Consider the following 27,409-nt stretch of genomic DNA (forward strand, 5'->3'; position numbering starts at 1 on the left):
ATGACAACGGACGCAACCAGGAAAAACTATCGCTATGGATTTTTGCCGGTAACGATAGTTCCACCAATCAACTATCGGTGCCGATTAATCGGCAAAACCGATGAATCGGTCGACCTCTACTAATATTGACTCTAGATTCAAATGTGTGACTAGATTAAATATATAATAAACAAATACAAATCTTAAAATCAAGATCATAAAGTAATTTTCTTTGCATTTGTTTGATTCCCAATCAATATACACTGGTAAGAATTGCTTTCCATTGTTAATATGTACTTAAAAATAGTTCTGAAATGCAAAATAATAGAATTTTAATCATGTGATAAAACATGTGATTAATCGCGAATAACTGTAGAAATTCAACGATTAATCGCGATTAAGAAAATTTAATCGTTTGACAGCCCTAAATATAATGCATTTACTGGCTTGAGGCCTGCACTGGCAAATGTGCAGATGACACTGGTAATGCTGAGCACTGAGTGAGTGACTAAGGATTACTTAGACACAAGGATCAGTATGGATCAATGCTGAGCCATATTGATTACATGTTTTTGACGTGCAGTACCAAAGACCGATACTGTGTGGAAAGTAAGCAGTTTTTTACTCCCAGGTTAGACTGTGATTAATCAAATGGTCACAACATGGTATTGGTTTAACTTAATCATTGAATCGCCAACATTTATGTATTGCTGGTTAATGCTTTAGGTGTGTGGTGACAAAGTATTGATTATTCCAGATATACATAAACTCTACAAAAAATCTTCAATGGTCTTCTCAACTACTTGGTAAAGCACAGTTTGAGTTGTGATGTCTTGTTGAGTTGTACTTAAGGACTATGCTTGATGCCATATAAAAGTGATCATATATATACTGCAATATGTGGTGAGTTGTTGATGCTGTTAATGTTCATAGATCTTCATTTATTTCAAATTATTTATTATTTATTTATTTCATTTCATATATTCAGTTCACTTCATGGTATCTACTAAAAAAACTTTGTGAGGCCTTCAAAGCAAACTCAAATAAAACTGCAGTCCAAAAAGTCTAACTTCCCATAATAAATCTCCACTTGCAAGGATGAATATTACCTTAATACATCCACCACAATGTTTTGCTCTCTCCTTCCACTTTCTTGCTGGCTGCTGCTAGAATCAATTTGAGACTGTGAGAATGTATGGAGTGGAATAGGGAAGCAGCAGGCCGCATTGTACGTGCTGCTAAGCATGAAAAATGTTTCCACGACTCTACTGAAACCAACTGAATGCAGGCAACTACAGATATACTGTGGACTATTAATCAGTTCCATGTGAACAGATTAGACCTGCTCTTGGTGCTATTATGTTTTTGGTGAAGTGAATTATGCCTGTATGGAAGAAAAAGTGGAGTGGAGATGGTAGAGAAGGTACTTCCTCTACCTGCTTCATACATATACTGTAAATTACTTATTTATTTATTTTAGTGTAGATATGTTCTCATGCTGGCATAGATGATGTCAGCCTCAGCCCTTAAGGAGCTTGTGTGTGTGTAGGTGGGGGGCACACCATGATAGCAAGGCATATGAGGACATTGAAAGATGGCGGTCATTAGAGAGAGCAGGGATTTGGCACCCACTCTGAGGGGCAATGTTGCATGCCCAACAGACGCAGTGCACCCTGGGACAAACTCCTGCTATGCCATAAGGCTTTGTGTGTGTGTGTGTGTGTGTGTGTGTGTGTGTGTGTGTTCGGGTTAGTATACAGCTGTTATTCCACTGTTCCTCCTAATAAACCTCAGGCAGCCTTTAAACACTCTATCACTGCAAAGGCACACACACACACACACACACACACACACACACACACACACACACACACACACACACAGGAGCTGCAGGTGGCAATCCCACATTTCTTTACTGATGGACAAAATTAACATCATGTCTTTGCTCACAGGGAGGATGTGCAATCTTGTTCATATTTATGTAGTATGTATGTTGTATGTATGTTTGCGTTCTGTGGAGGCAAACCACCATTGTCATGTCGGTCGCTCCACCACTTTAGTCCTGACTGAAATATCTCAACAACCATTGGATAAAGGATTATCATGTAATGTTGTGGTCCCCAGAGGATGAAACCTACTGACTTTGGTAATCCCTGGATTTTTCTCATAATGCCACCATGAGGTTGACATTTGTGATATTAAGTGAAATATCTCTACGACTATAGGCAGATGCCATGACATTTGGTACAGTCGATCATGCCCCCTTCAAAGTAATTACATTTACATCAGCCTCAGCTGTACTTTGAGGGTTTGCATCAACACAGTCTGTAGGAAACAAGGTAACGGCAAGTTGTCAAGATACCACCAATCACAATGGAAAGAGCATTTGCTGTGAGTGTAACTGTCGTTTATTCACATTTAAAGGGATAAATTGCCATTTCACCGTCGCGTGCGTTATTGTTTGTGGGAGTTTGTCAACAAATGCGCGGGCAGCTGGGGCATGCCCGGGCATGCCCGGGCAGACGGGGGTGAATGGACTTACCGGAGCGTTGGCATATGGCAGGCAGAGAGCATTTATATATGTATCTCTGTCCTGTTCTTCACATCTGTGAGGCTTTCTTCTCTTGTTTCAACGAAGTGAATACATTACGAAGTGACTAGAACTATCCATCACCTCTCGCACGTGGATTCTCAACGTCCCAGCTGCTGTTGCCCGGTCTTTTAGACACAGCTGTTGTCTGTTTTTTTTTAATCACTACACGCGGTTCACAACACACAGTTAGTTAGCGTAGTTAAACACTACACACAGTGAAATTACGTGTCCTGTTTTTATTTCATGCATACTATCTGCTTTGAGTGAGTGAAGCTATGGGCTGAGCTCTGTTATCTCAGAGCTTATTTGTTTTGGAGAAGAGTTGTCAGGCGAAGTGGAAGAGAGCATGACACAGAGGATAATGGGAGCAATACGAGTAAAACTGTTATAGCACTTTTTTTTTTAAATAGTTTAATGAGCTTAAATTGCACATTGCAACTGTTATTTTGAAAAGCTGGTTATTTATTAATTATATATTATTATTTAAATTTAATATTTAGTGTAGTACAGAGTCTGTAGTCTATCGAACCCCCCCCCCCCCCCCCCCGGTCAGATGGCAACCCTACCACCTCAACTAACAAATTTTCTGCGGGAAACCCTGCTTTGTGTTTAGTGCTTATTAGCACATGCTAAACTAAGATGGTGATCGTGATAACATTTTACCTGCTAAACATTTGCATGTTAGTGTTGCCATTGTGAGCATGTCAGCATGCTGATGTTAGCATTTATATCTAGCTGCACACTGCCGAAGTACAGTCTCACAGAGCCAGCATAGCTGTAGACTCTTAGTCTCTCAGGGGAAGTGTCAAGTCATTTTAAACAAGTACAATTCAGCTCAGGTTTGTCAGAGCAAGTGTAAAGTCCTTTACTGTAGGTCAACTTTAAAGGTGCTGTAAGTAGGATTGCGAAGATCCAGGACTTAGCCAAAAATGTTTAACATTGACAACTTCTCAGTCCCTCCCCCCTTTCTGCTAAAGCCCAAAACTGTCTCCTAAAACCCTCTCCCCACAAGGGAGAATAAATGCGTGTGCATGAGCAGTGATTGACACACAATTAGATACCCCCACTGGCCCTGATTGGTGCATCTGAACAGGGATCTGTGGATTTTTGCAAATCGCACTACAGGCTGTAAGTGGTGCCAGAGGAGCCAGATTCTTTTTAAATTACCTGCTTCATGTAGTTCTACTTGAACATTTAGCAATTATGACAGAAAGTTAGTTTTAAGTCTTACCTACTGCATCTTTAAATTAAGCTGCAAGTCCTAAACAAATCAAGTTAAGATGTCTTTTAGATATGAATGCTGACCATTCAAATTACACGATATTTGAACATTTTCCTATCAGAGTCGTTGTTTTTTAGTTACATTATTTGAGACCAAGTCCTTCTTCCAATGCTTAGGCCAAATAATTAAATATGCAAATCATGCATGTTTTTCTCCGATTCATAACTCCCTGCTAAGTTTCACATTTAAGTTGTAAAATGAAACTATTTTCTGTTTTCAACAGTCAATTCTGGCTTTAGCTTTACTGATGATAACACATTTACAGATGCTGTCACTGCTGTCAACCTCCTCAAGAATAGGAAACAGCTTGTAACTGTTGATAAAGAAATGCTTGTAGGATCATAATTTAGCTGTTGTTATCTCTCTAGACTTAACAGAGCGTTAATCAATCAAAAGCAAAGAGATACGATATTTGGGATATTGTTATTAAGCCCGACGCAAGGCAGGATTCTGTTATATTTCATCGTAATCAATCGTCAATTTAATTAAGTTTTAAATAATTCAGTGTATTCATCTGGCAAGCAAAATGGCACGCGGGATAGTTTAGAATTGTTACTGTATGTGGTCAAGTGTGTATGTTAAACAGGTGCTTTATGATGCCTTCAGATGTGACTGAGTAGAGCAGAAATGAAGACCAAAACAATTTGTTTAAAAAGAATTGAGTGCAGGGTGCCAAGTGTTAGTGATACCACAATCTGCTTTCCTTCTCATTCTTTTTCACCCTCTAACTGTGAGTCTGACCGTGTGGTAGATGTTCAGGGCCCAGTGACAGACCACAATTAAACTTTTTTCCAGCTTACTTCTTATGGCAAAGTCTATTTCTTATCAGGAGCTGCCCTCTTATCACAGTATTGAGTGGTCAGTCAAAGCGGTGTGTGTGTGCATGTGTTCTCACACACGTCCCCATTCATTCACAGCGCATTGATCTCACTTTGAGACACGTTATGATCAATATTATATTCATCCCAACTGATAGATTGCATTATGGTGAATGGAGCAACGATGAAGGTGTGGCCAGTCAGGCAAGAAGAGTTTATGATCCTATGAGTTTTATGTGTGTTTAAAGATGTCTTGTTTTATGTCTGTGTGATCAGCATTTACAGTAAGTGTTTGATTTTCATTTTGTCTGTGTGTGTGTGCGTGTGTGTGTGTGTGCTTTACAATCCGTGGAGAGTGTCTCTGTGCCACCAGATACAAGACTTAGACCAACATGCTTTTGAGGCAGGGAGGACAAGCGTGAAATTAATTGTTCCACTTCATCTCCGGCCAGCGCTCTTCTTTTGAGGGAACAATTTGTCGGCTGGCATACAAGGGAGGGTACGAAAGGAGGAGGGCACAGCAACGATTTTGGTGTTCCTGGGAGATCCTGTGATCTAGCAGTGATTTCCTGCTGTGGATTTGGGCTGACGTTTCTGTCTCCCGCTCAAGTAACAGACTTGTAGTGTTTGGAGTGAATGCAACATCAGTCAAAATGCAATTGTTTCAGACAGCCCCTCAACCCTGTTTTCCCTTCGTTTCTGCACACAGACGCACACTTAGACACACACGCAGAAGTGGTCCAGTGACACTGTTTTTACTGATGGACAAAATGAAAATCATGCCTTTGCTCACAGGGAGGATGTGCAATCTTGTTCATATTTAGTTATGTAGTATGTATGTTGTATGTAGTAGTAAAACCCGACATGTTTGCGCTCCGTGGAGGAAAACCACCACTTTTGTCCTGACTGAAATATCTCAACAACCATTGGATAAAGGATTGCCATGAAATGTTGTGGTCCCCAGAGGATGAAGCCTACTGACTTTGGTAATCACCGATTTTTTTCATAATGCCACCATGAGGTTGACATTTGTGGTATTATAGTACGTGAAATATCTCAACGACTATAGGCAGATGCCATTACATGTGTACAATCGATAATGCCCCCCTTAAAGTAATTACATTTCCCTCAGCCTCAGCTGTACTTTGTGTTTAGTGCTAATTAGCACATTCAGATGGTAAGATGGTGTTGACAGAAGTGGTCCAGTGACACTGTGGCAGAAAGCTTCAACGACCACATGATGCCTCTGGGTCCTACCTCTTCTCTTTTTCTATCCTCACCTCCTCTCTCCTTGTCTCTCTGTCCCCACTCCCCTTCTCCTCCCCGAGTCATGTTGGCTGTAATTACAAACATGGCTTTGGGACACTTTTGTTCTCATGAACAACTTTTAGGAGAATACATGTTTAGCATGTTTAACAGCTAGCACACCCCTGTCTGTCTGCCTCACTCTCCCGGCGCTGCAAGGCTTCAGTTGGGATATATATATATATATATATATATATATATATATACTGGGTGTGCTAGCTGGCTAAATTACCATTAGATTAGTTGTCTATCTATACAGTTAACGTTACTAATGAATTTGTGGGTTAGCCCAGAGTTGTTAAACGTGGTCAAAACAATCATACTAAAAATAACTGAGCGTGTTGAACGATATCGTAATCTTATGTTACCCAGCAAGAATTAGCTAATGTATAGACCAAGCATTAGCATTAGCTTCTTGTCAACTATATTTATATATATATATATATATATATATATATATATATATATATATATATATATATATATATATATATATATATATATATATATTAGGGCTGTCAATCGATTAAAACATTTTTTTTATTAAAAATGTCATCTAAGTAATTACATACTCTGTGATTAATTAATCAAAATTAATCGCATACGTAATTAACCGATACTTTTTAAGAAAGTAAAAAAAGAAAAGAAAAAAAAGGGTACTAAACAACAGTTGGTGACATTAAAGAACTTGTTTATTGCTAAGGCCATATGGTCAAAATTAAATGATTTAATAATAATGTATAACAATAACAATAACTTATTTCACTAGTAAATTGCTGTTGAACGACAAAAACAACCACCAGATGGGAAAAGGACATTTACAATAACTTCAAATGCACCAGGAAGCTGTAGTTTACCAGTTTCATTGAACGCACCGTCTGTTGTCGTTACATACCGGTGTTGAATCTTCTACAGTAAAACACAGTCAAACTTTACACCGTTTAGCGTTAGCTGTCAGCATTCAAACCGTTTTTAATCCAGCTACTAGCTAGCAGTAGGCTAATGTTAGCTGCTGTCGAGTATAGTGTTAACTAGCGTCACGTGCAGCTGTGTTTGTGTTGCCTGTATCGTCTGTTTCAGAGCATCAGAGAGAAGCGCAGACATATCAGTGGCACCAGATTTCTGTAGCCAGGGTTGGCAGGAAGAATTATTAGAGTTATTTTGACAGCCCTAATATATATATATATATATATATATATATATATATATATATATATATATATATATATATATATATATGCTTGTCAACCAGCACCTTTACAGTAGGCACCAAAGTACTTTTCCTCTTCGGTCCCCCTACAGGGGACCCCTATATATATATATATATATATATATATATATATATATATATATATATATATATATGCTTGTCAACCAGCACCTTTACAGTAGGCACCAAAGCACTTTTCCTCTTCGGTGTCCCTACAGGTTGGAAGCAGAATTGTCCATTACCGTTACCATTACCATTATTCTTATGTCTCATTTTTGGAAACATTATTTTAAGGTACAAAAGAATCTTTGGTGTTGGATCGATCAATATTGAAATCAGTCAATATCAATAAATAAGTCCTCTGTTGTATTATTGTGTTGCAAAGTGGCATGTAATCAATGACAAAACGATGCCATGTGGCAGAAAAAAAGTTGTATTACGTTTACTGAGTATAACTCCTTGAGGTTTGTATCGAATTGTGGGTCAAAAATCGTTATTCGAACTGAATCGTGGGTTTGGTGTATCGTTACTACTAGTAGTCCCTGATACTCCAGTTCCTTTCTGCCCATTTTCTTACCCATTTACGTCGTCTTCCATTTCTTCCCTACTCCGTTATTGTCGATCATCAGTATCTGGAGGGAACATGGCGAAACTATTACTAGAAATGTCATGCACTAGAAACTTTCGTGTCTATACCACAATTGCTCATTTCAGCGGCCTCAGTACATCAGAGAGTCTGTTAATGGGACTTATTGGTCTCTGTGTAGTCTATGCTCGCCTCCTCCAACACACACACACACACACACACACACACACACACACACACACACACACACACACACACACACACACACACACACACACACACACACACACAGAGGGTTTTCTGAGCCGTGTCTCTTTTGTTCATCAAACCAGACTCATCCACTTGTAGCCAGACAAGCAGGCAGAAGCAAACAAAAGCAACAGGGCTGCTTTTTGTGAATGAAAACCAAATAACACAGCTTGAAGAAGACAGGATATTATGGCACAGACTTGTAATTCAGAGTTTTATGCTTGGCTTCTTGGCACATGCTTCCGCCTCTCCTTTCCTTTTGTGAATGTTCAGCTTCATTTACTAAGCCAGAGCGACGAGAAACATCTGTGCAACAACAAAATCAATAACACTGTTTGAGGTGTAAATTATGTTTCTTTATTTAATAATTAATACAGTTTTTTTTTCCGATTGCTTATGCACTATTTTGAAAACAGGGACCAGTTTTTCAAAACACTACACACAATTAGCACAACCACACACCCCAATTATCAGAAGACCTCAGACCCTTTGCAAAATGAAACACTTGCAAAAACTATACACTAATTTATGAAAACCATATTTTGTTACCATATGAAACACTTCTGCTGAAAGTCTTTTCCCCCGGATGATGTCATCCGCTGGGTTTTGGGCAGAGTCTACGTAATGCCATGCCTCCCGGTCTGTTAAGTCTTGAATCTCCGCCACTCTTGTTCCAACAAAGACTTTAAATCGACATGAGTCGGACTGCAGCCAGGATAGGACGGTGGTTGAGTCTGACCATAAAACAACCTGATGGATGGGCAAAGACAGTTCTGTGCTGAGTACTGTGGATAATTGGGCTCCTGTAAGTGCCGCACAGAGCTCTAACCTTGGGATGGTCTGTTGCTTTCTTGGTGCTACCCTTGACTGAGCAGCTAGAAAGGCGATTTCCACCTGACCGCTTGGGTCCTCAGTCCTGAGATAGGCTACTGAGCCATAGGCACGCTCAGACGCATCACAGACCACATGGATTTCTCTTTGACCATTGCCAGGGTCCATCTCTGAGCTGGTGTAGCATTGTGGTAGAGAAATGTGCTGCTGGTCTGCAACTCGCTCTCCCATGCCTTCCAAGCATGAAGAAGCTGCTCAGGCAAGTTAGGATCGTCCCAGTCACATTGCTTAGTCCATAGCTGCTGCACTATAACCTTGGTCCTCGTTGTGTAAGGGATGATGAATCCAAGGGGGTCGTATTGGCTGGCCAGAACTTTGTAAATGGTACGCATGGTGACCTGTGGGAACACCGGCAGGTGTAGCTTGTAGGATAGGGTGTCCGTGGGGCAGTGCCAGTGCAATCCCAATGTTGATTCCTGAGCATCTGGTTGGCCTTGTGCTATCCAACGTTCGGCACTATCTGACCTAGCTTCAGCTGGGAGGTGACTGACAACAGCTTTCCCACTGTCTCAGTTCGAAGCCCCCATCGGCAAGCAGGTTTAGCAGCTTATCAACAAGGACTTGTGCTTCTTCTTCTGATGGTAAGCTCTGCAGACAGTTGTCCACATAGAAGGACTGCAAAACGGTCTGGCGTACATCCTCTCCTGGCTGGCTGTGATCCAGCACATGCTTCTGCAATGCGTATGTCTGCACGTTGTTCCAAATGGGAGAACTCTCCATTCGTAAACTGTGGTAGGTTCCTCTCGCTTCAGATCACACCACTTCACGCCGCTTCTTAGGAATCTAAGAAGCGGCTGGTCTTCGAGGAGCAGTCTGACCTGGTGGAACATTCCACGAATATCACTGCTGATGGCGACGGCATGCTCCCGGAATTGAAGCAGCACAGCCAGGAGGGAAGACCCCAAGGTGGGCCCAGGAAGTAGGAGCTGGTTGAGATTGCCACCCTGGAACTGGAACGAATAGTTGAAAACAACTCAATTCAATTCAATTCAATTTTATTTATAGTATCAAATCATAACAAGAGTTATCTCGAGACACTTTACAGACAGAGTAGGTCTAGACCACACTCTATAAAGCCCCAACAATTCCAATAGTTCCCCCAAGAGCAAGCATTAGCAGTGGCTATTGCGACAGTGGCGAGGAAAAACTCCCTTTAAACCTCGGCAGACCCAGACTCTTGGTGGGCGGTGTCTGACGGTTGGGGTTATGACGGTACAGGATGTAGCGTGGCACAGCAGAGCATGGGTGGACGCGGTGGACGCAGCAGGACGTAGTCGGGCATTGCAGGGAATCGCAGAGCGTAGCAGGGTGTAGCAGGTCCATAGCCACAGCTGCACCCAAGACCCAGGTCTTGGTGTCGCCCTAATCCGAGGCGATGTTCTGGGTGAAGAAGAAACATAAGGACTCCGGGGAGTAAACTCCCCAGAGCTAGGTGAGTAACAAGCACTTCTGAGACATGATGTGCATAAAAGGAAACAAAAGAAAAGAGCGTGTCATAAGAAGGAACTTCCTCGGCAGTCTAGAATTATAACAGCATAACTAGGAGAGGCACTATATTATTGATTATACGATAGGTAAATCTGATGACTGTAAAGAGAAGCAGAGAAAAGCAGGGGTGCTGTGTCTGCAGCTATATACCCTGCCCCGCCGGTCTAGGCGTTCACTGCAACTCCTCACTCCCTAACTATAAGCTTTATCAAAGAGGAGAGTTTTCAGTTTAGTCTTAAATGTAGCGACGGTGTCTGCCCCCCGAACCCAGATTGGGAGCTGGTTCCACAGGAGAGGAGCCTGATAGCTGAAGGCTCTGCCTCCCATTCTACTTTTAGAGACTCTAGGAACCACAAGTAACTCTGCATTCTGGGAGCGTAGTGCTCTAGTGGGACAATAAGGTACTAAGAGGTCCTCAAGATATGAAGGAGCTTGACCATTTAGAGCTTTATAGGTCAGAAGAAGGATTTTAAATTCAATCCTGGATTTTACAGGAAGCCAATGGAGAGAAGCTAATACAGGAGAAATATGATCTCTTTTCTTAGTTCTTGTCAGAACACGCGCTGCAGCATTCTGGATCAGCTGGAGAGTCCTAACGGACTTATTTGAGCATCCTGATAATAAGGAATTACAGTAGTCCAGCCTGGAAGTAACGAATGCATGGACTAGTTTTTCTGCATCGTTTTGAGACAGGATGTTCCTAATTTTAGCAATGTTACGAAGGTGAAAAAAGGCTGTTCTAGAGGTGTGTTTTAGATGGGCGTTAAAGGATAGATCCTGATCAAAAATAACTCCTAGATTTCTGACAGTAGTACTTGAGGCCAGGGCAATGCCATCCAGAGTAATTATATCTTCGGCTAATGAGGTTCGTAGGGGTTTGGAGCCCAGGACAATAACTTCGGTTTTGTTTGAGTTTAACATCAGGAAATTGTAGGCCATCCATGATTTTATATCTTTAATGCAAGCTTGAAGTTTAGCTAGCTGGCTGGTTTCGTCTGGCTTGATTGACAGATATAATTGGGTGTCATCCGCATAACAGTGAAAGTTAATTGAGTGTTTCCTAATAATATTGCCTAGAGGAAGCATATATAAGGAGAATAGAATTGGTCCAAGCACTGAGCCTTGAGGAACGCCATGGTTAATTTTAGCGTAATTGGAGGGTTTATTGTTAACATTAACAAATTGCGATCGATCAGAGAAGTAGGACTTAAACCAGTTTAGTGCGATTCCTTTAATGCCAACTAAATGTTCCAATCTCTGTAAGAGGATGGTATGGTCAATAGTATCGAATGCAGCACTAAGATCTAATAAGACAAGTACGGAGACAAGTCCTTTGTCTGATGCAGTTAGAAGATCGTTAGTGATTTTCACCAGTGCCGTCTCTGTGCTATGATGCTTTCTAAATCCTGACTGAAAGTCCTCAAATAAGCTATTGCTATGTAGAAAATCACATAACTGGTTAGCGACTACTTTCTCAAGGATCTTGGAGAGAAAGGGAAGGTTAGATATAGGTCTATAGTTGGCTAAGACCTCAGGATCGAGGGTGGGTTTTTTCAGTAGAGGTTTTATCACAGCTACTTTAAATGACTGCGGTACATAACCTGTCAATAAAGACATATTTATCATATCTAACAATGAAGTGTTAACCACGGGTAACGCTTCTTTAAGTAGCTTCGTTGGGATGGGGTCCAAGAGACAGGTAGATGGCTTAGCTGAAGAGACCTTTAGCATTAATTGTTGAGGGTTTATAGGATAAAAGCAATCTAAGTATATGTCAGGTCTAGTCGTTCTTTCTAGCAGTCTGTCAGTTAAAGGTGACCCATTAGAGGTTGGGGGAAAGAGGTGATGAATAGTATCTCTAATTGTTATAATTTTATCGTTAAAGAAACTCATGAAGTCATCACTACTCAGAGCTATAGGAATAGATGGCTCAGTAGAGCTGTGGCTATCTGTCAGCCTGGCTACAGTGCTGAAAAGAAACCTTGGGTTGTTCTTATTTTCTTCTATTAGTGATGAATAGTAGTCTGATCTGGCCTTTCTTAGGGTCTTCCTATAGGTTTTCAGACTGTCTTGCCAGTCTAAACGAGATTCTTCCAGTTTGGTGGAACGCCATTTACTTTCAAGTTTGCGCGAGATTTGCTTTAATTTACGAGTTTGGGAGTTATACCAAGGTGCTAGTTTCCTTTGCTTCATCGTCTTCTTTTTAAGGGGAGCAACAGAGTCTAAAGTCGTCCGTAGGCAGGCCGTAGCATTGTCTACGAAATGATCAATTTGAGAGGGACTAAAGTTTACATAAAGATCCTCTGTTATATTACGGCACGTTAATGAGTTTAGTGCTGTTGGAATATCTTCCTTAAATTTAGCTATAGCACTGTCAGATAGGCTTCTAGCGTAGAAGCTTTTATCTAATTTCGTATAATCGGGTAGTAAGAATTCGAAAGTTATTAAGAAGTGGTCTGATAATAAAGGATTTTGCGGGAATACTATTACGTCTTCAATTTTGATGCCATATGCCAGCACAAGGTCGAGGGTGTGGTTAAAACAGTGCGTGGCCTCATGCACACTCTGACTGAAACCAATTGAATCTAGTAGTGAGTTGAAAGCAGTACTAAGGCTATTGCTGTCAACGTCCACATGGATATTAAAATCACCTACAATAAGTACTTTGTCTGATTTTAGGACTACACATGATAAAAACTCTGAGAATTCCGATAAAAATTCACAATATGGACCTGGTGCTCGGTAGACAACAACAAATATAATTCTGTTCTTACCATTGTGCAGGACCATATGGTGGGGGATGTACCAGCTGTTCTTTGTTTCTTCTGTTCCTGGCTCCAGCTTCACTACATAGCCTGCCTCTTCAAGCCTACAGATCTCCGCAATGTAGGCCTTTGCCTGCTCGGGTGATTTAGCCAGTCTCCTCTCTGTACTGCGTAACTGTGGGAGCACCGCCTCCTTTGGTGCTTGCAATTGTGGCATGTTAGAGACATGCAGTAGGGGAGTGGCATAACGCATAAGTCCATTATCATCTACTCTTATGATCTTGGCTTTGAGAAGCTTTATCGCTTCTTGGTCCTGGTGAGACCTGGTGCTGGCCTTCGCACTGCGCCATGGCAGCACGTCCATTTGCCACAGTTTCTCAACATTGCTGTAAAGGTCTCCATGCCGGACATGTGAATAGACACTGCTGGTCAGTAAAGCGGTGCAGCAGCCCCTGAGCTGGACCCTGCAATGTCCAGCCTAGGCGTGTATTGATGGCGGCAGGACCCCCTGGGGGACCAAAGCGAACTGGCTCTATGGGCGTGATTAAGTGGGGATTGTCCAAGCCGATAAGCAGCACAGGGCAGACCCGGTCCAAGTCCTGTAGCGGTAGTCCCCTGAGATGTCGGTACTTCTGCTTAAGTGAGCTGACTGGGTGTGTATGTTCAGCCAAACCCAGTTTCTTAGCCATGAAGGCACCTTGGATCTGATAAAGTTTCTTTGGTTGAGAGGCCGGGGAGAGCCTGAATGATACAGCCGCCCCATGGAGGACATGAAGCTCCTGCCTCACTGTCCGCAAGGGCAAATCCTCTGGTTGTCCCTGGAGGCCCAACTGCTGAGCGGTATGAAGGAGGATTGTCCGCTCTGACCCGTCATCCAGGATCGCATACGATTCTGGGGTCTGATCTCCGTAATGTAAGAGGACTTTAATGACTTTAAGGAGAACCTTGCGCCCTTCCACTGGCCGATCAATGTAGAGTACTTCCTCTGCAGTCGTTGGAGAACTGTTGCTGTTCACCACTCGGTTAACAGCCTTCCCATTTACCTTGGGGAGCACAACTAGGTGCTGATTGTTGCATGTCTGGCAACACATCTTCAAGTTGCACCCTGATGCTCGATGGGCCCGCCCACAGTGCCAACAGGCCTTAGTATCCTTGATCCAGCTGTGTTTCTGAGGTGTTGTCAACTGCTTGAAATTAGTGCATGCATTTAGTGAATGCCTACTACTATCACAGTATGGACAGTATTTCTTTGGGCTCTTTTTGGGGACTTTAGGCTCAGGCTTGCCCTCAGCCGGTTTATTTTCTGTGCCGAGGAAGATGGTTGTGATCTTCCCAGAAGACTTGGGTTCCTTCCGTGTTCCTTTCCTCGCTGATGTCTCTCCCTTTGAGCCGTATCGGGCAGTATCCACTTGGACTTGAATCTCAAACTCTAACCAGTCCGAAAGATCAAAAAGCGTGTGATGAGGGTGAATAAAATGACGGAAACTGGCTCTCAGGTCATGAGGTAGCTTCCCTAGCAGACTTCCCTATTATAATATTAATGAATACATGTCAACTGGGTTACATACAGAAAAAAACAACAACAAACAAGAAAAAGTACAGAAAATACTAGACATTATCTCTTCGCCTAGCTGGATCTAGCCAGAGAATATCATCAACATCACAGGCGATATACTGTATCCTCATTGGCAAGACAACGTAAGAAGAACCGTCTTGAATGTTGAATCCATCCTTGCGCAGCTGCAAGTCAACCTGTTCACAGGCGTCCTCCATGGAATGAGGGATACCTCTTCCTCTACCTCCTTCTCCTCCTCTGTGGATTCCCCCTTTCTGACTTCTTTAATTTTGGTTGAAGGCAGGTGAACTTACCTGCTGCATTTTATAGTGCTTAAACCTGAAATTGTGTCTACAATTAAGCAATCATGTGTTTACGTACCTGATGGCTGTGTTTCACAGATTGGCTCATGTGTGGCAATTTGACAGTCAGAATTGCAAGGAAGTGAAATCATGATATACTTCTGTGTCTAATGTATACAAGTGTGTTTAGTGTTTTGCAAATCACTGTGTGTATTGTTTTGCAAAACGTTAGAGGCTGACATTATGCTTATAGTGGTGCACATCTGGGCCAATGTGTTGCTCCTTGAGTGTAAGGTTTTGATAATTGTGTAATACTTTTGATTTCAGTGTGTAAGCAATCGGCAAAAACTGTAAGTCAGAAATCCAGAGAGAGAGAGAGAGAATCAAACAGCAGGGAGGTTGTGTGAGAGCAGAAAGAGGACAGTGGGCTCTGGTGACGCGTTAAATGAGCTGGGATTTGGGGGACTGGGGTTCAGTCTTAGTCCCTTCAATAATCACTTCATTATCAAAACCCAAGGAAATGACACACATCGATACAAACACATGCTGTATTATGTCATTCAGGAGTCTAAACTCTAACACTTCATTGTTGTGCATGCATGTACCTACTGTATCTTGCCTTCTATTTTTTACATATATCTTTTGGGTCTACTGTGTACCTATTGTATTGTTTATTGAGTTTTGTATGCATGTGGGTGCATGTGTGTACATTCAGCCTTGCACATGTCTCTGTTTCTGTGTGGTAAAAAGCAGCCTGGATATGGGGAATCTAGCCTCTAATTGTTGTCCCACAGTCAGAGCACACTGTGTAGGAGAGAGATTAGCAGCATCAGCTCATTCATGTGATGCGGCACAGCAGAGGGGTGAGGGGGGAGAAAAAGTGAGGGATTAAGTTACCACAGACCATACAATATGTGTCACCACTGCTGGTCTCTGTCTTCAACACAGTTGATACTACTTTTTGCAGTGGACACATGAGGTACTCTGATATATACTGTATCTTGTTAGGGGAGAAATACATTTCTTCTTTTTCTATTTCTTCTTTTTTGTGTGTGGCATTTTTAGGCCTTTATTGTTGATAGGGCATCTTAGACTTGAAAGGGGAGAGAGAGGGGGAATGACATGCAGCAAAGGGCCACTGGTCGAACTGAACCCGCAGCCTCTGCGTGGATGACTGAGCCTCTGCATATGGGCGCGCGCTCTGTTGAGCTACCCAGGTGCCCAAGAAATACATTTCTGACTGGGCTGTAGTTTTGTTCATGGGCAGAAGGTTATTCCGGGTTAGCAAAGCACAGGGTCGTCACTAGGATTTAAAGACAGGGGGTGCTTAGCCCCCAGGGTATTTGTAACTTGCGTTTGCAAAATTTTTGCACTCACATCTTTTGTTACTGTATTAGAGCTACACTTATTTCAACAACCAGTCAAGAAACCAAGATGTTAACAAGTAAAAAGTGACAGATATATCCTCTTCTTCCATTTCTACTCTGTTCAACAAAAGTTACTGTAATGTTAGCTTTTAGACACATCAAAGCTGCATGGGGGAATTTACTTAGGCCAGACTTTGCTTCTAATGAGATCTTCTGTAAGCAATGACTTAAATGCTATCTGTGTGCTCGTGTAAATGTGTGATAAAGTAATAGCATACTATATCTAATTCCTCTCTCTATAAGATAAGTTGTCCAAAGAACTACTACTGTGCATGCAGTAGCGAGTTCAGACCAAAGAGACTAGATGAATCCTCCAGTTACTTGCAACGCTCCGGTCTGCAACGCTCTGAAAGCTGCCAGTTCACACCAATGCAACGAGACGGTGCATCATCTTGATAGCACAACGACTCTTTGTACTTCTGTCTAACTTCCGACTTTTCGGCTGTTTTGTAACTGGATATATATCATTTGTTGCGTCTCAATATGAATGGGGATATGGTTAGTGATAATGAGATGCTTGATACAGTTGCAGAATCTTTGATTCTCTGCTTTGTTTTAATGCCGCTTGGCTCTCTTCAGTAGCTAACTCTTTACCTCGCTCGTCCACATACCGTTACCGTGCACGTGGGCGCTCGTTGAGCCTCGCACTGCCATTTCGACCAGCTGATAGTTGTAAAATAGAATTAAAACAGACACACTACACACCGACACACACAGATGAATGGTGAAGGAAGATTGATTTACCGTAGTTAGTGATACAGAGTGCACTAAAAAAAAAATCGAATTATTATTGTTGTTCTTATTATTATTTAGGGGGTCTTAGGAACATTTTAGGGTAGCTTCAGCACCCCTAAAATAGGCCTAACGACGTCCCTGGCAAAGCACCATTTGATACTCAACCTCTAGCTGCCCCATTGGAGCTGCTCTGCAGTAAAGAGACCAAGACTGGCTGCACAGGGCAGCTTCAAGATGTGACTGTATACTGTATGCAACACACTGAACCCCACCATACTAAGCTGCTGTCAGTCATTATAGTGTGGTTAATGACATTATTGCTAGCTAACTGAAAACGAAAAATCATCTATCTAACAAAAGGGAATGTTTCAGTCACAGCTGAAGACTGTCTAATCCTGTCTGATCACTCATGTTTGCGATGCCATGTGAACTCCAATGTAAAGGATTTATACAATGGAGGTGAATTAAATTAGTTTGTGGTGCTCACTGTGTGGAAGGATTATGTTTAAAAGCATTTTTAAAAGGATTTTTCTTAGATTTGGTATTGAGAAAGGTCCTAAGAAAAGTCTACATCAGATTCAGGACATGTTCTTAAACTACAGAATTTTTCGCACCTGTGTTCTTATAATGATGAATCCCATTGTCCTTATAAATTCAAAGTGTGTGTTCCTAATTGACAAATGAAAGCCCATTCCCTGTTATTGGGGTGGCAGCAGAAATCCCAGAGGTGGATATTTAAAAGCCTAGGCGAATTAAATCAAAATGATCTGCAAGAGGTTAGTAAGAAAATGTTTTGTTGTCATTTGCTTTAACCGATTTAATAAAAGAACAACCCACAACCCCATATCTCAGCAAGATGGCAAGTAATTGTTTTTTTTAAACCAATAGGAATGATGGAAAAACCAGGTGCAATGAGATTATATAAAATGGAACCACTTATTTGTTAGTTGCAAAAAGTTAAACCTGAAGCCCAGCTCACATTATACAGTAGGTTAAAAGAAATCTCCCTGGTGAATTGAATACATCTACGACTGGTAAATAAGGTCAGTATCCAGGTGCACAAATCAGCAAATAGAACAATCTTTGGGGAAAAGGGAAAGGAAACATTACTTTGTGCTCAACAGCAAGTTAGGCCAAAACAGGATTCTTGTGATACAGCGTCACTGCTCAGCAGGAGATGAGCAGCTAAACTAGTGGACATAAACAGGTGCACCAGCCTAGCGTTACATCCCAATACAAACCCCCACCTTCAAAGCAAAAACATGTTACCACTTTAGTAACTGTACAAAAAGCAACTATTGTATTAGAATATTATTTCACCTTATTTTGCCAATAAAGCCAGTTGTAGAAGCTTTCCTGTCCCCTCTCCTGTGAAATGGTGGTTCTGGATGTATGTCAGTTGGCTTTCCTGTGATATTGATGTGATGTGAAGAGGATAGCTTCAGGCTAATTAGGCTTGGTCTGCCCATGGACTCGGCTCTGGTCAGCCTGACTGAACATAGCGCTGCAGACAGCCTGTGGGCAGCTGGACCCTCTTAGCCTCTCACTGGCCACACGGATGTGATAGCAAACACATAAACACTTTGGCTCAGGCCGTGGGCACTCAGTGCTTTCCTTATGCCTTGGAATAGTAAAGTGAAATATCTGTCAGTTCTGGGCCAGTTTCATCGACAAGGAATTAGTGGTGCTGTAGACAGAAATATAAAGATTTCAATAGAAAAGACTTTGGAACTGTCTTTAGAGAGAATTCTTAGCTATGACTGCGTCCATGAAGTCAGCCCATTCATTTGTATAATTAACAAAGGAAGTGGGTGCAGTAGAGAAGAAGAGGGATGATAGAGGAAACAGGGGGATGGACAAACTAGAGAGAAGAAGAAGCTTTAGGGAGCCGGTAAATGGGAATGGAAAGAGAACATTGGTGACGAAACCAGTCAAACCAGTTCAGGTTTGAGCCGCTGCTGAGCTTTAACAGCCCACCACCGCAAGCCAAGAACCAAGATTGGCTTAAAACCTGTTCCTCTGACACACTGCAGTTGTCAGTCAGCCAGTGGGATTATCACTCTGATTTTCATACGGTTACGGTCGCTGCGTTTTGGATTTCTGAGTCATCAGCCAGTCTCTTTGATTGGCCACAGAAGATGTTACTTGAGGCTGCAATTAATTAGCAGTGCTGTTGGGTCAGGGACTTTGAAATGTTTGTTTGAAAAATGTTAAACTTAGTTGGGGTAGTTGTCACGCAGAACAATTCTGAAGAAAGAAATTGTATCTAAGAGAATATTAAATTAACATGTATTCAGGTGCATCTTCCCATTGTTTTGTAGGATTTCTTTCTTTATTTCCTTGCCTCTGTATGTCTGATCCAATCTTTACCATATGCAAAGCATTTTTGGATGGCTGCACCAGAGCTTTTGAAGACAATTTTGATACTCCAAACTGTGACATGCAAATGAAATTGGCAGCGAAGGCACCACTTCGGCAGCGTTACAAAGGCGCACAGGCTGTTTAGTGTTATTGTTGTGAACAGAGTGTTGATGCTATGATATGAATAAAGATGGAACGGTGAGTGTTTACCCTGATGAACCTGATTTTATTCAACCATTCCCTGGCTTCTTACCCTTAGTATTTCTTCGCTCTTCCTGCTGCTGTTCCTTTAAATTTCTCCTTTTCCACTTATTCAGAAAGTGAATAGGTGAACTCCATTATCACCACATACTTTATTATACTATAAGTTGGACGTTAGTCTCTTTAAAAAGTACCTTGATAAATCAGACCCTCTTTTCTCTAATCACTATAATTGCTATCACAAATCCCTTCCACTTTAGCTCTTATTTTAATTCTATATTAAGCCAAATGTAAAATTAGCGATTTGAACCTGATTCCCTCTACTTGTGCCCACCTGCAGCTCTTCAAATACAAATAGCATTTCACACTGCCCTCTGACCGACCACTTCAATATTATCTTCCTCTGTTTATCCATCATCCTATTCCTCTACTTTCTACCTTCATGTTTCACCCTTAACATCCCTCCACCTTCCCTTTCTTACATATCCTACCTGTATTTGCATCTCTTGAATTTCTTTGCACCCACAACGTGTTTGCTCTCCCTGTCTTTTTTCTCTACCTCTCTCTTGTCTGTCTGCTTTTACTTATAACCTTCAGCTACAACTGAATAATTCACCCTCATCATACGATATGGTATGAAGCAGAAAAATATTCCTCTTTATTTGGCGATGTCCTGCAGTTTTTCAGATGATTGCCTGAATCCAAAAGCTGTCCCTGTTCCTCCTCCTACCTTGATTTCTCTCTCCTTGCCCTGCTCGTCATGTGTGTTGCTGTACAGGAGCAGCTAAGAGCATGTGTCTAAGCAGGTTGGCATAACATTATAGGGGGCATGCTATTTGATATGGCGGTAATCTCCTGTTAAATCCCCCAAGAGTGAAACACAGCCGCCTGCAGCTTAACAGAGATTTCAAAAATGGTTTTCTTCTCTTCTTCCTCTTTTTTTTTGCACAAGTATACCTCCTCACTTAGATCAGCTCTGCATATGTGTGTGTGTGTGTGTGTGTGTGTGTGTGTGTGTGTGTGTGTGTGTGTGTGTGTGTGTGTGTGTGTGTGTGTGTGTGTGTGTGTGTGTGTGTGCCATGTATGGGTGTGGAATTAGCGAGACTTAATGTCACTGTCCCCGGTTAAGGCGCTGGTTAAGTTAAGCACCCTAGTATTGGTTTATTGTGGAATAATGTGATTTAATGTAGAGGGGCAGCGGTGTGTCATCAATGGTAAATGTGTGGTTGGTAAAACTTGAAGGAGGCTGATAATTCTCTTGGCTGAGCTGATTGGTTTCATTTGTACATTAGTTTAGAGAAGCAACTCCTACTAGGCTATATTCCACTTTTGAACCACTGATAATGCATTTTTGGTGTTTGGTTTTATTTTGTAACATTGCCATTGCTACTTCTGGCTACTCAATATTCAACACATATTGCATGTTTGTAAATCTTGGAACAGGAATCCCTTAGTGTTTCCTCATGTTTTCTCCCATTCATTTCCTGAACTCTTTTTTTCTCTTAGTTTTTCCTATCAAAGATCTACTGTATCAAATAGATTGGGTCATAATTATGCTGTAAAGAGCCTTCTGAGAACTTGTGATTTAAGTTTATATAAATATACTACTTTTTATATCTTACTTACCTCCAGAAAATACCTACAAAAAAACTAATGCTTTCATAACTGATAATAAGATGTGTTTTAAAGACATTAAACACATGACTCATGCAAGTAGTTGAATGTGGGGTTATCATATTTTCCCCATCACCTTGCTTTGCCTAAGAAATATGGTTATTTGTCAGATATGAGCAAAACATTACTGTCGATAGGAGACTGAACATTAGCATGAGCTCACACTGGGAGGTCCATGCTACAAACTATCACATGTAGTGTAAAGCAAAGTAATATTTGCCTATTTGGAGTTGTAATGAAAACACATTGTTCAGTGGTTTAACTGTTGCAGTAATTAAAACCTGATAACATGAATGTGTTGTTTTCTTTCAGAAATACAAGGAGTTTGAGCGGGCAGTGCGGGTGGAGGAGATTGGCGGGCTGCGGCTGGTAAAGAGGCTGGCAGAGGACATGGAGGAGATGTTTCACAAGAAAGCCCAGGCAATGAAGGTACCTTAATCGTCATCTATCACACTTAACCTACAAGTACCTTAGAATTGATCAAAACACTTCAAATACAGAACAACTCCTATAAAAGCACAGGTAAATGTAAAGATGTATTTAAAAAAAAAAACTATTGAGTTCTATTAACAACCATCTACATTTCACACGTAGTGTAGTACATAATACATAACAAAATACATAATATAAAGTATAACATTTTTAGTTGTATTGGTACATCTATTCCCTGGGAATGAAAAAGCAAAGGTACTCGACTGCGCTCAGCTCAGTAAAATCACTTGGTAAAGTATTTACTTCCCTCTGCTGACCCTATTCGATGTCTGAAGAAGTGCTGTAGTGTCACATTGCCACAGTGAAACCAGACACGTCATGCGTTTGGTGTGTGTATGTGTGAGAGAGATATGTGAACAGCGGGTGCTGTGGGTAAGGTGACAGACAGAGAGAGGCGGTGAGCCACCCATTAGTGTCCATGCCACTTTATTGATCTGCTCAGACCAAACATCAGTATCTAAGAGGCCACTTTAAGAAAAAGCTCTAAACTAAGCTCAAATCATTTGATTTTGGGTTTTTTATGCGTTTATCACTTGTTTTTTCAATTCTGAGTATACGTTTTTAAAAAAAAATAAAACATTTCACATAGGAATATTGTACTTTTTACTCCACTACATTTATTTGACAGTTATAGTCAACAGTTACCTTGTGGATGAGATTGTACATGCTAAACATATGATCTGCTAATTAAATATACATTTTTATATTTAATTTAAGTAAGATTTATGTAAAATTTTAAATACCACTAATATATGCATGCATCAGCCATAATAATGCAATAATTATATGATAAAATAAACCCTGAAAGAAGCCATTCTGCATAACGAGTACTTTTGCTTTGATTCAAATTTCTTGAATAATTCTTGCGAACTTTGGAATGCCACACTTTCACAGCTTAGTTTACTTTTTTTTTTAATATTGTGGTATGTCTGTCTTTTCTTAGATAAAAAAATCGGAATGCTTATGCAATGCATATGTAAAGTATGAGCACACTTGTCCACAACTGTGCGTGAGCATGTCTGCATGTATGGATATGTATGTTTGTCAATGTTGTAACAGGTGCAGTTCAGGATGTGTCCATGGTGCACTGCCTCTCTGGCTGCAGCTCTAGCTCCAGGTGCTAGATCTTATCAGGACAACATGGCGCTGTTAACAGAAATTGGATTTCTCTCTGAGAGTCGGGTGCATGGATACAAGCTGAAAGGAAAGCGAGGGAGGAGAGAGAGAGAGAGAGAGAGAGAGAGAGAGAGAGAGAGAGAGAGAGGGGGGCACAAATAGTGACAAACCATTTCCGTGCTGTAGCTTTACTCGTGCCTGTGTTATTATTCTTATGTATGGTACCTTTGCCTGCTCGGATTTCATGACCATCCCTGATGCACCATGTTACATTCCCTTTGAAAGCATTCACATTTCCACCTGTCCACATGCACAACAGTCGTCATTGAGCACATAGAGAAGCTGAAGTATTTCATGCTATTGTGAGTCATCTGGCATTTCAGAAATATGACTTAACTTAATGAGTTTTCTAATTATAATGAACATGGTTTTGGAATTAAAACACTGCTATACTCTTTCCAAACCAGTATCAACTATATTTAACTTATGTTAAAAAAAAATCATTACAGAGAGATATGTCTTGTCAACCTGTTGCAACTGTCTGATAAATGTAATTGTTGACAAGTGTCTGTGCTGTGAGATCAGATGTATTGAATCTAGTAACATAGTTTTCTGTGTGTGCCAGCTCCTTGAGAGTGCATTAAAATCCTAGAGATTCGAGGACTCGGCTAGCTAATAGTTTCTCTAAAGCCGCCTGCCCGGGTGCTGGCTGCCTGATAATTGTGCATCTCAGTGGGATTGAGTGTGCCAGTGTGTGTTCATATGTGTGTGGAGTAAAAGTTATGGGGGTTGATGTGAAGATGAGACAGAATACTGGTCATAGGGGTGATGGAATTGCACTTCAGCAAAGACAGATAAAAGCCGTGGGAGGAACAGGAAGAATAAATGTTATAGGAAAGAACATGAAAGAACGTGGAGGAGTGAAAAAGAGGCAGTATGCACACATCCGTGGAGAATTTAACCCCTTGTCTGCTGCTATCATGATTCCACTTTACCTCTGCCTTTCTCATTTTTAACGCAAACATTTTGCCCTGTGATAGATTACTAGTTGTGAACATACAACTAGTGTCCATGAGTCCTTTTGCCCTGTCTTTCTCCAATTTCTTTCTGCTTTTATTACCCAGACTCTCATCTGTCTGGCCTAGGGTGCAGTCTCACTGCTGTCCTTAAGCATCCCTCGCTCCTTTGTCTGTCTCTCCCTTCTCTACTCCGCCTCCTTCCCATCTCTCTGCTTTTTGCTAAAGTATATATGGCGCTTCAGCAATTCATTTTCCATGCAGGTGCTCTCCCCTGTCCGTCAACGTGGTTTTATCTCCCCGTCTCCACGTTGATTCCCCCTTTTTATCGCACGCCACCACCTGTGGAGAGAGAGCAGCCTCTGATGCTGTAAAAGGTTTCACCTGTATACGTGTGCATGCTACAGTAGTTGATGTCATTCTGTTTAAGTGTGTTTGAGAGAACATTTGTGCTTTCATTCTTGTGTGTTAAGATAATGTGTTTGATATGGAGAGAGGAAGTTGATAATATAGAGAAACATGTTTATAAACTTAATTCACAATAAGCTTCCTGCAGGTTTTGTGTGTGTGTAGTAACAGAGTTTATGTGTGTAGTTGCATTTAGAATTGGTGTTTAATTGTATTCATGTCTCTATCCCCTCTCCCTTATCATCTCCACATTATTGTGGCAAGCACAGCCTCTTCTCTGTCTGATCAAAAACATTAAACTTTGGGGTTGCTTCAGCAAATTTAATTGCAACTACTCCACTATTATAGATAAGATAAAATGGGCAATGAAACAATGTTTCAAAGTAAGCATGTGCTTGCAAAGGGCATTGTGTGTGTCCTTGTTTGTAGCTCCCACAGGCATGTATGTGTATGTATGTGTTTATTCCTGGGCTCAACAAGCATCTTAGCTCACCATTGCTGCTTTTTAATTACTATTACCTTCATCACTTCCTGAGTTGGCGGGATAATATCCTCTCGTCTCGTCTAGTCTTGTCTCCTCTTGTCTCCTCTTGTCTCCTCTTGTCTCGTCTCCTCTCGTCTCCTCTCCTCTCCTCTCCTCTCCTCTCCTCTCCTCTCCTCCTGAAAATTGTGGCAACAGCAGACGTTTAAAGAAACAGTGAACATGTTATCAAAGTTGAAAGGCGTGGAGCTATTGTAATGCCCTCTTTGAAGTTAAGCACGGCTGTGTTTCATGCGACAAATGCACTTCAAAGCAGAGTGGATGCCTTGCTGCTAGGGCTGTTTCTCCTGTAATGGCATTCAGTCTCTGCATGCTCTGTACCTGCTGATATCATTTACCTGTGGCAGCTACTCCTCTGTAGTCCTCAACATGATTACAAGTGTATTGCAGGGGAAGTCTACATGGGTTTATGTTCAAAATAAAAAGCGCACGCAGGACTTTAAAAGTGTCTGCCAGCAAAACCTCCTAAAACATTTAACTTTCATTTGCTGACATATACGGGGAATTTTAAACCCAAATTCAGCATTTCAACAATGTGGCACACCTCGTCCTCTGCAAGAGATGATTTGAATTACGATGTGTTTCCTCTTAACACTTGCAATTTAATTGCTGAGCATATGACGACATTGCTCAAAAGAAGTCAGACAGAGCAAGATACACCAGCAATCAGACAATCAAACCTCACATTGAAACCGTGTAGAAAGGTGATAGAAATATGGCATTTATGTTAGTTTCATGTATTTATTTGAGGAACATACTGACTTGGTCCACACCAATTTTGTCATGTGTCATGTCCGTCATAATTGGTTTGGTAAGTGTGTTTCCATTGCATTTGGTCATATTTTCTATTCCTATTCTTTTTTCCGAATTTCTTTTTTTGTGATCAATTTTTTATTGTATTTTATTTTTATTGTATAGTATACAGGTGGAAATTCAATGATAGTACAGACTTTAAGACATCACAAAACCTTATACATCACAGAAACAGAACAAACATCCCCACCCTCCCCAAACCCATGGCGACCCCATTACCAACTCTCCAAGAAATAAAAAGCTACAATACAAAAATACAATACACAAATACAGACATGGTAAAAAATAGTCAAATACATTAATGCTGCACTCTTTCTTTGACCAAGGTGTAAACTTCATCCCATGCACGTAGAGTTTTCTGACTAGCTCCATGTACCCGGGCCACAGATCTCTCCATCATAACTATGTCTAGAAAAGAGTTGGCCCACTGCTGCCACGATAATGTGTGAGGCGGTTGCCATCGCAAGACTAAAGTTTTCTTTGCTGCAGTGAGACCAGTCCATAGTATGCGCTTCTGCTGTAGAGACAATTCTAAGGTATAGTCATCATTAAGTAAAAGTAAGGTCAGTGACAGTGGAATATTTACTCCAAGCATATCACTAAAAGTGAGACATAAATGTCTCCAAAAGGCAAACACATTGGGACATTCCCAAAACATATGTAAAAATGACCCTGAAACATTAAGTGTACATAAGTGATAATAAGGGGATGGGATGAGTTTCATAGCATGACGTTTTCTTGGAGTAAGATACATTCTGTGTATACATTTAAAATGTATTAATTGGTGATCAGGGTTCAGGTATAGATTCTTCCATACTGTGTCCCAGCAAATCTCTCCCTCTTTTATAGAGGATAAATCCCTACTACTGATAAAAGATATATTAGGTTTTAGAGATAAAATTATAAAGTTTTGAAACCATCCCTCGTGTTTGTCCTTGTACAGCAATTAATTTATGCAGTGGGTGTGTTAGGAGTTGTACTCCCCATGGGACACCATATGCCTTCATGGCAGATCTCAATTGCAAATAAAAGAAAAATGATGTGCCAGGCAAATCATAATCAGCTTGTAGATCACCAAAAGCTTGTAACCCATTGTCGTCATACAAGTCTTGGAGAACATAAACTCCCTTACCCATCCATTGTGGAAAAGAAAATGATGTTTTGCCAATAAGAAGAGAAACGTTATTGAATATAGGAGAATGCTTATGCCATTTAAGATCTACTCCAACATGTTTCATTACAGAGCGGCAGGTTATGAGCAAAAAATAAATCAGAGGACCTAGGCGTTTTTTAGCCTCTTTAGGCGGTATGTTGGAGAATACCAGGTCTTCTATGAGGTTGTAAAAGGTTCTCCTCAGTTGGTCTCCAGGACACTGAAGCATTAGAATTAAACCATACAGACAGGGGGCGAAGAACAAAAGACCAAAAATACTTCTTAAAATTAGGTAGAGCTAATCCTCCCTGTGTTCTATCGTGTTTAAGAGTTTTTAGTTTCAAGCACGGCCTCTTCCCATTCCATACAAACTGAGATATGAGGGAATGCAATTTTTCCCAATACCCCTTTGGGGGTGCAAGGGGAACCATAGAGGAGTAAAAGTTTAT

General features: G+C 41.1%; 1 protein-coding gene and 2 long non-coding RNA genes across 4 annotated transcripts in view; 2 read left to right on the forward strand and 1 right to left on the reverse strand.

Moving 5' to 3' along the window:
• cacna2d3a (calcium channel, voltage-dependent, alpha 2/delta subunit 3a) overlaps window positions 1-27,409 on the forward strand; it is a 159,239-nt gene that overhangs the window by 25,614 nt on the left and 106,216 nt on the right. For both annotated transcript variants that reach the window (XM_036008563.1, XM_031316557.2), the window contains exon 3: window positions 21,734-21,850. In XM_036008563.1, coding sequence (XP_035864456.1) covers window positions 21,734-21,850 — 117 coding nt within the window. The remainder of the gene's footprint in view (window positions 1-21,733; window positions 21,851-27,409) is intronic.
• On the forward strand, window positions 6,704-16,612 carry LOC116062066. The gene is made up of 3 exons (XR_004107879.2): window positions 6,704-6,715; window positions 11,600-11,601; window positions 16,469-16,612. It is a non-coding gene; the product is annotated as an uncharacterized LOC116062066 (long non-coding RNA).
• LOC118496542 lies at window positions 11,203-16,484 on the reverse strand. The gene is made up of 3 exons (XR_004899115.1): window positions 16,317-16,484; window positions 14,927-14,933; window positions 11,203-11,215 (listed from the first exon to the last, which is right to left on the reverse strand). It is a non-coding gene; the product is annotated as an uncharacterized LOC118496542 (long non-coding RNA).

The sequence above is a fragment of the Sander lucioperca genome, chromosome 12 (genome assembly GCF_008315115.2).
Source record: "Sander lucioperca isolate FBNREF2018 chromosome 12, SLUC_FBN_1.2, whole genome shotgun sequence".
NCBI lineage: Eukaryota > Metazoa > Chordata > Actinopteri > Perciformes > Percidae > Sander > Sander lucioperca.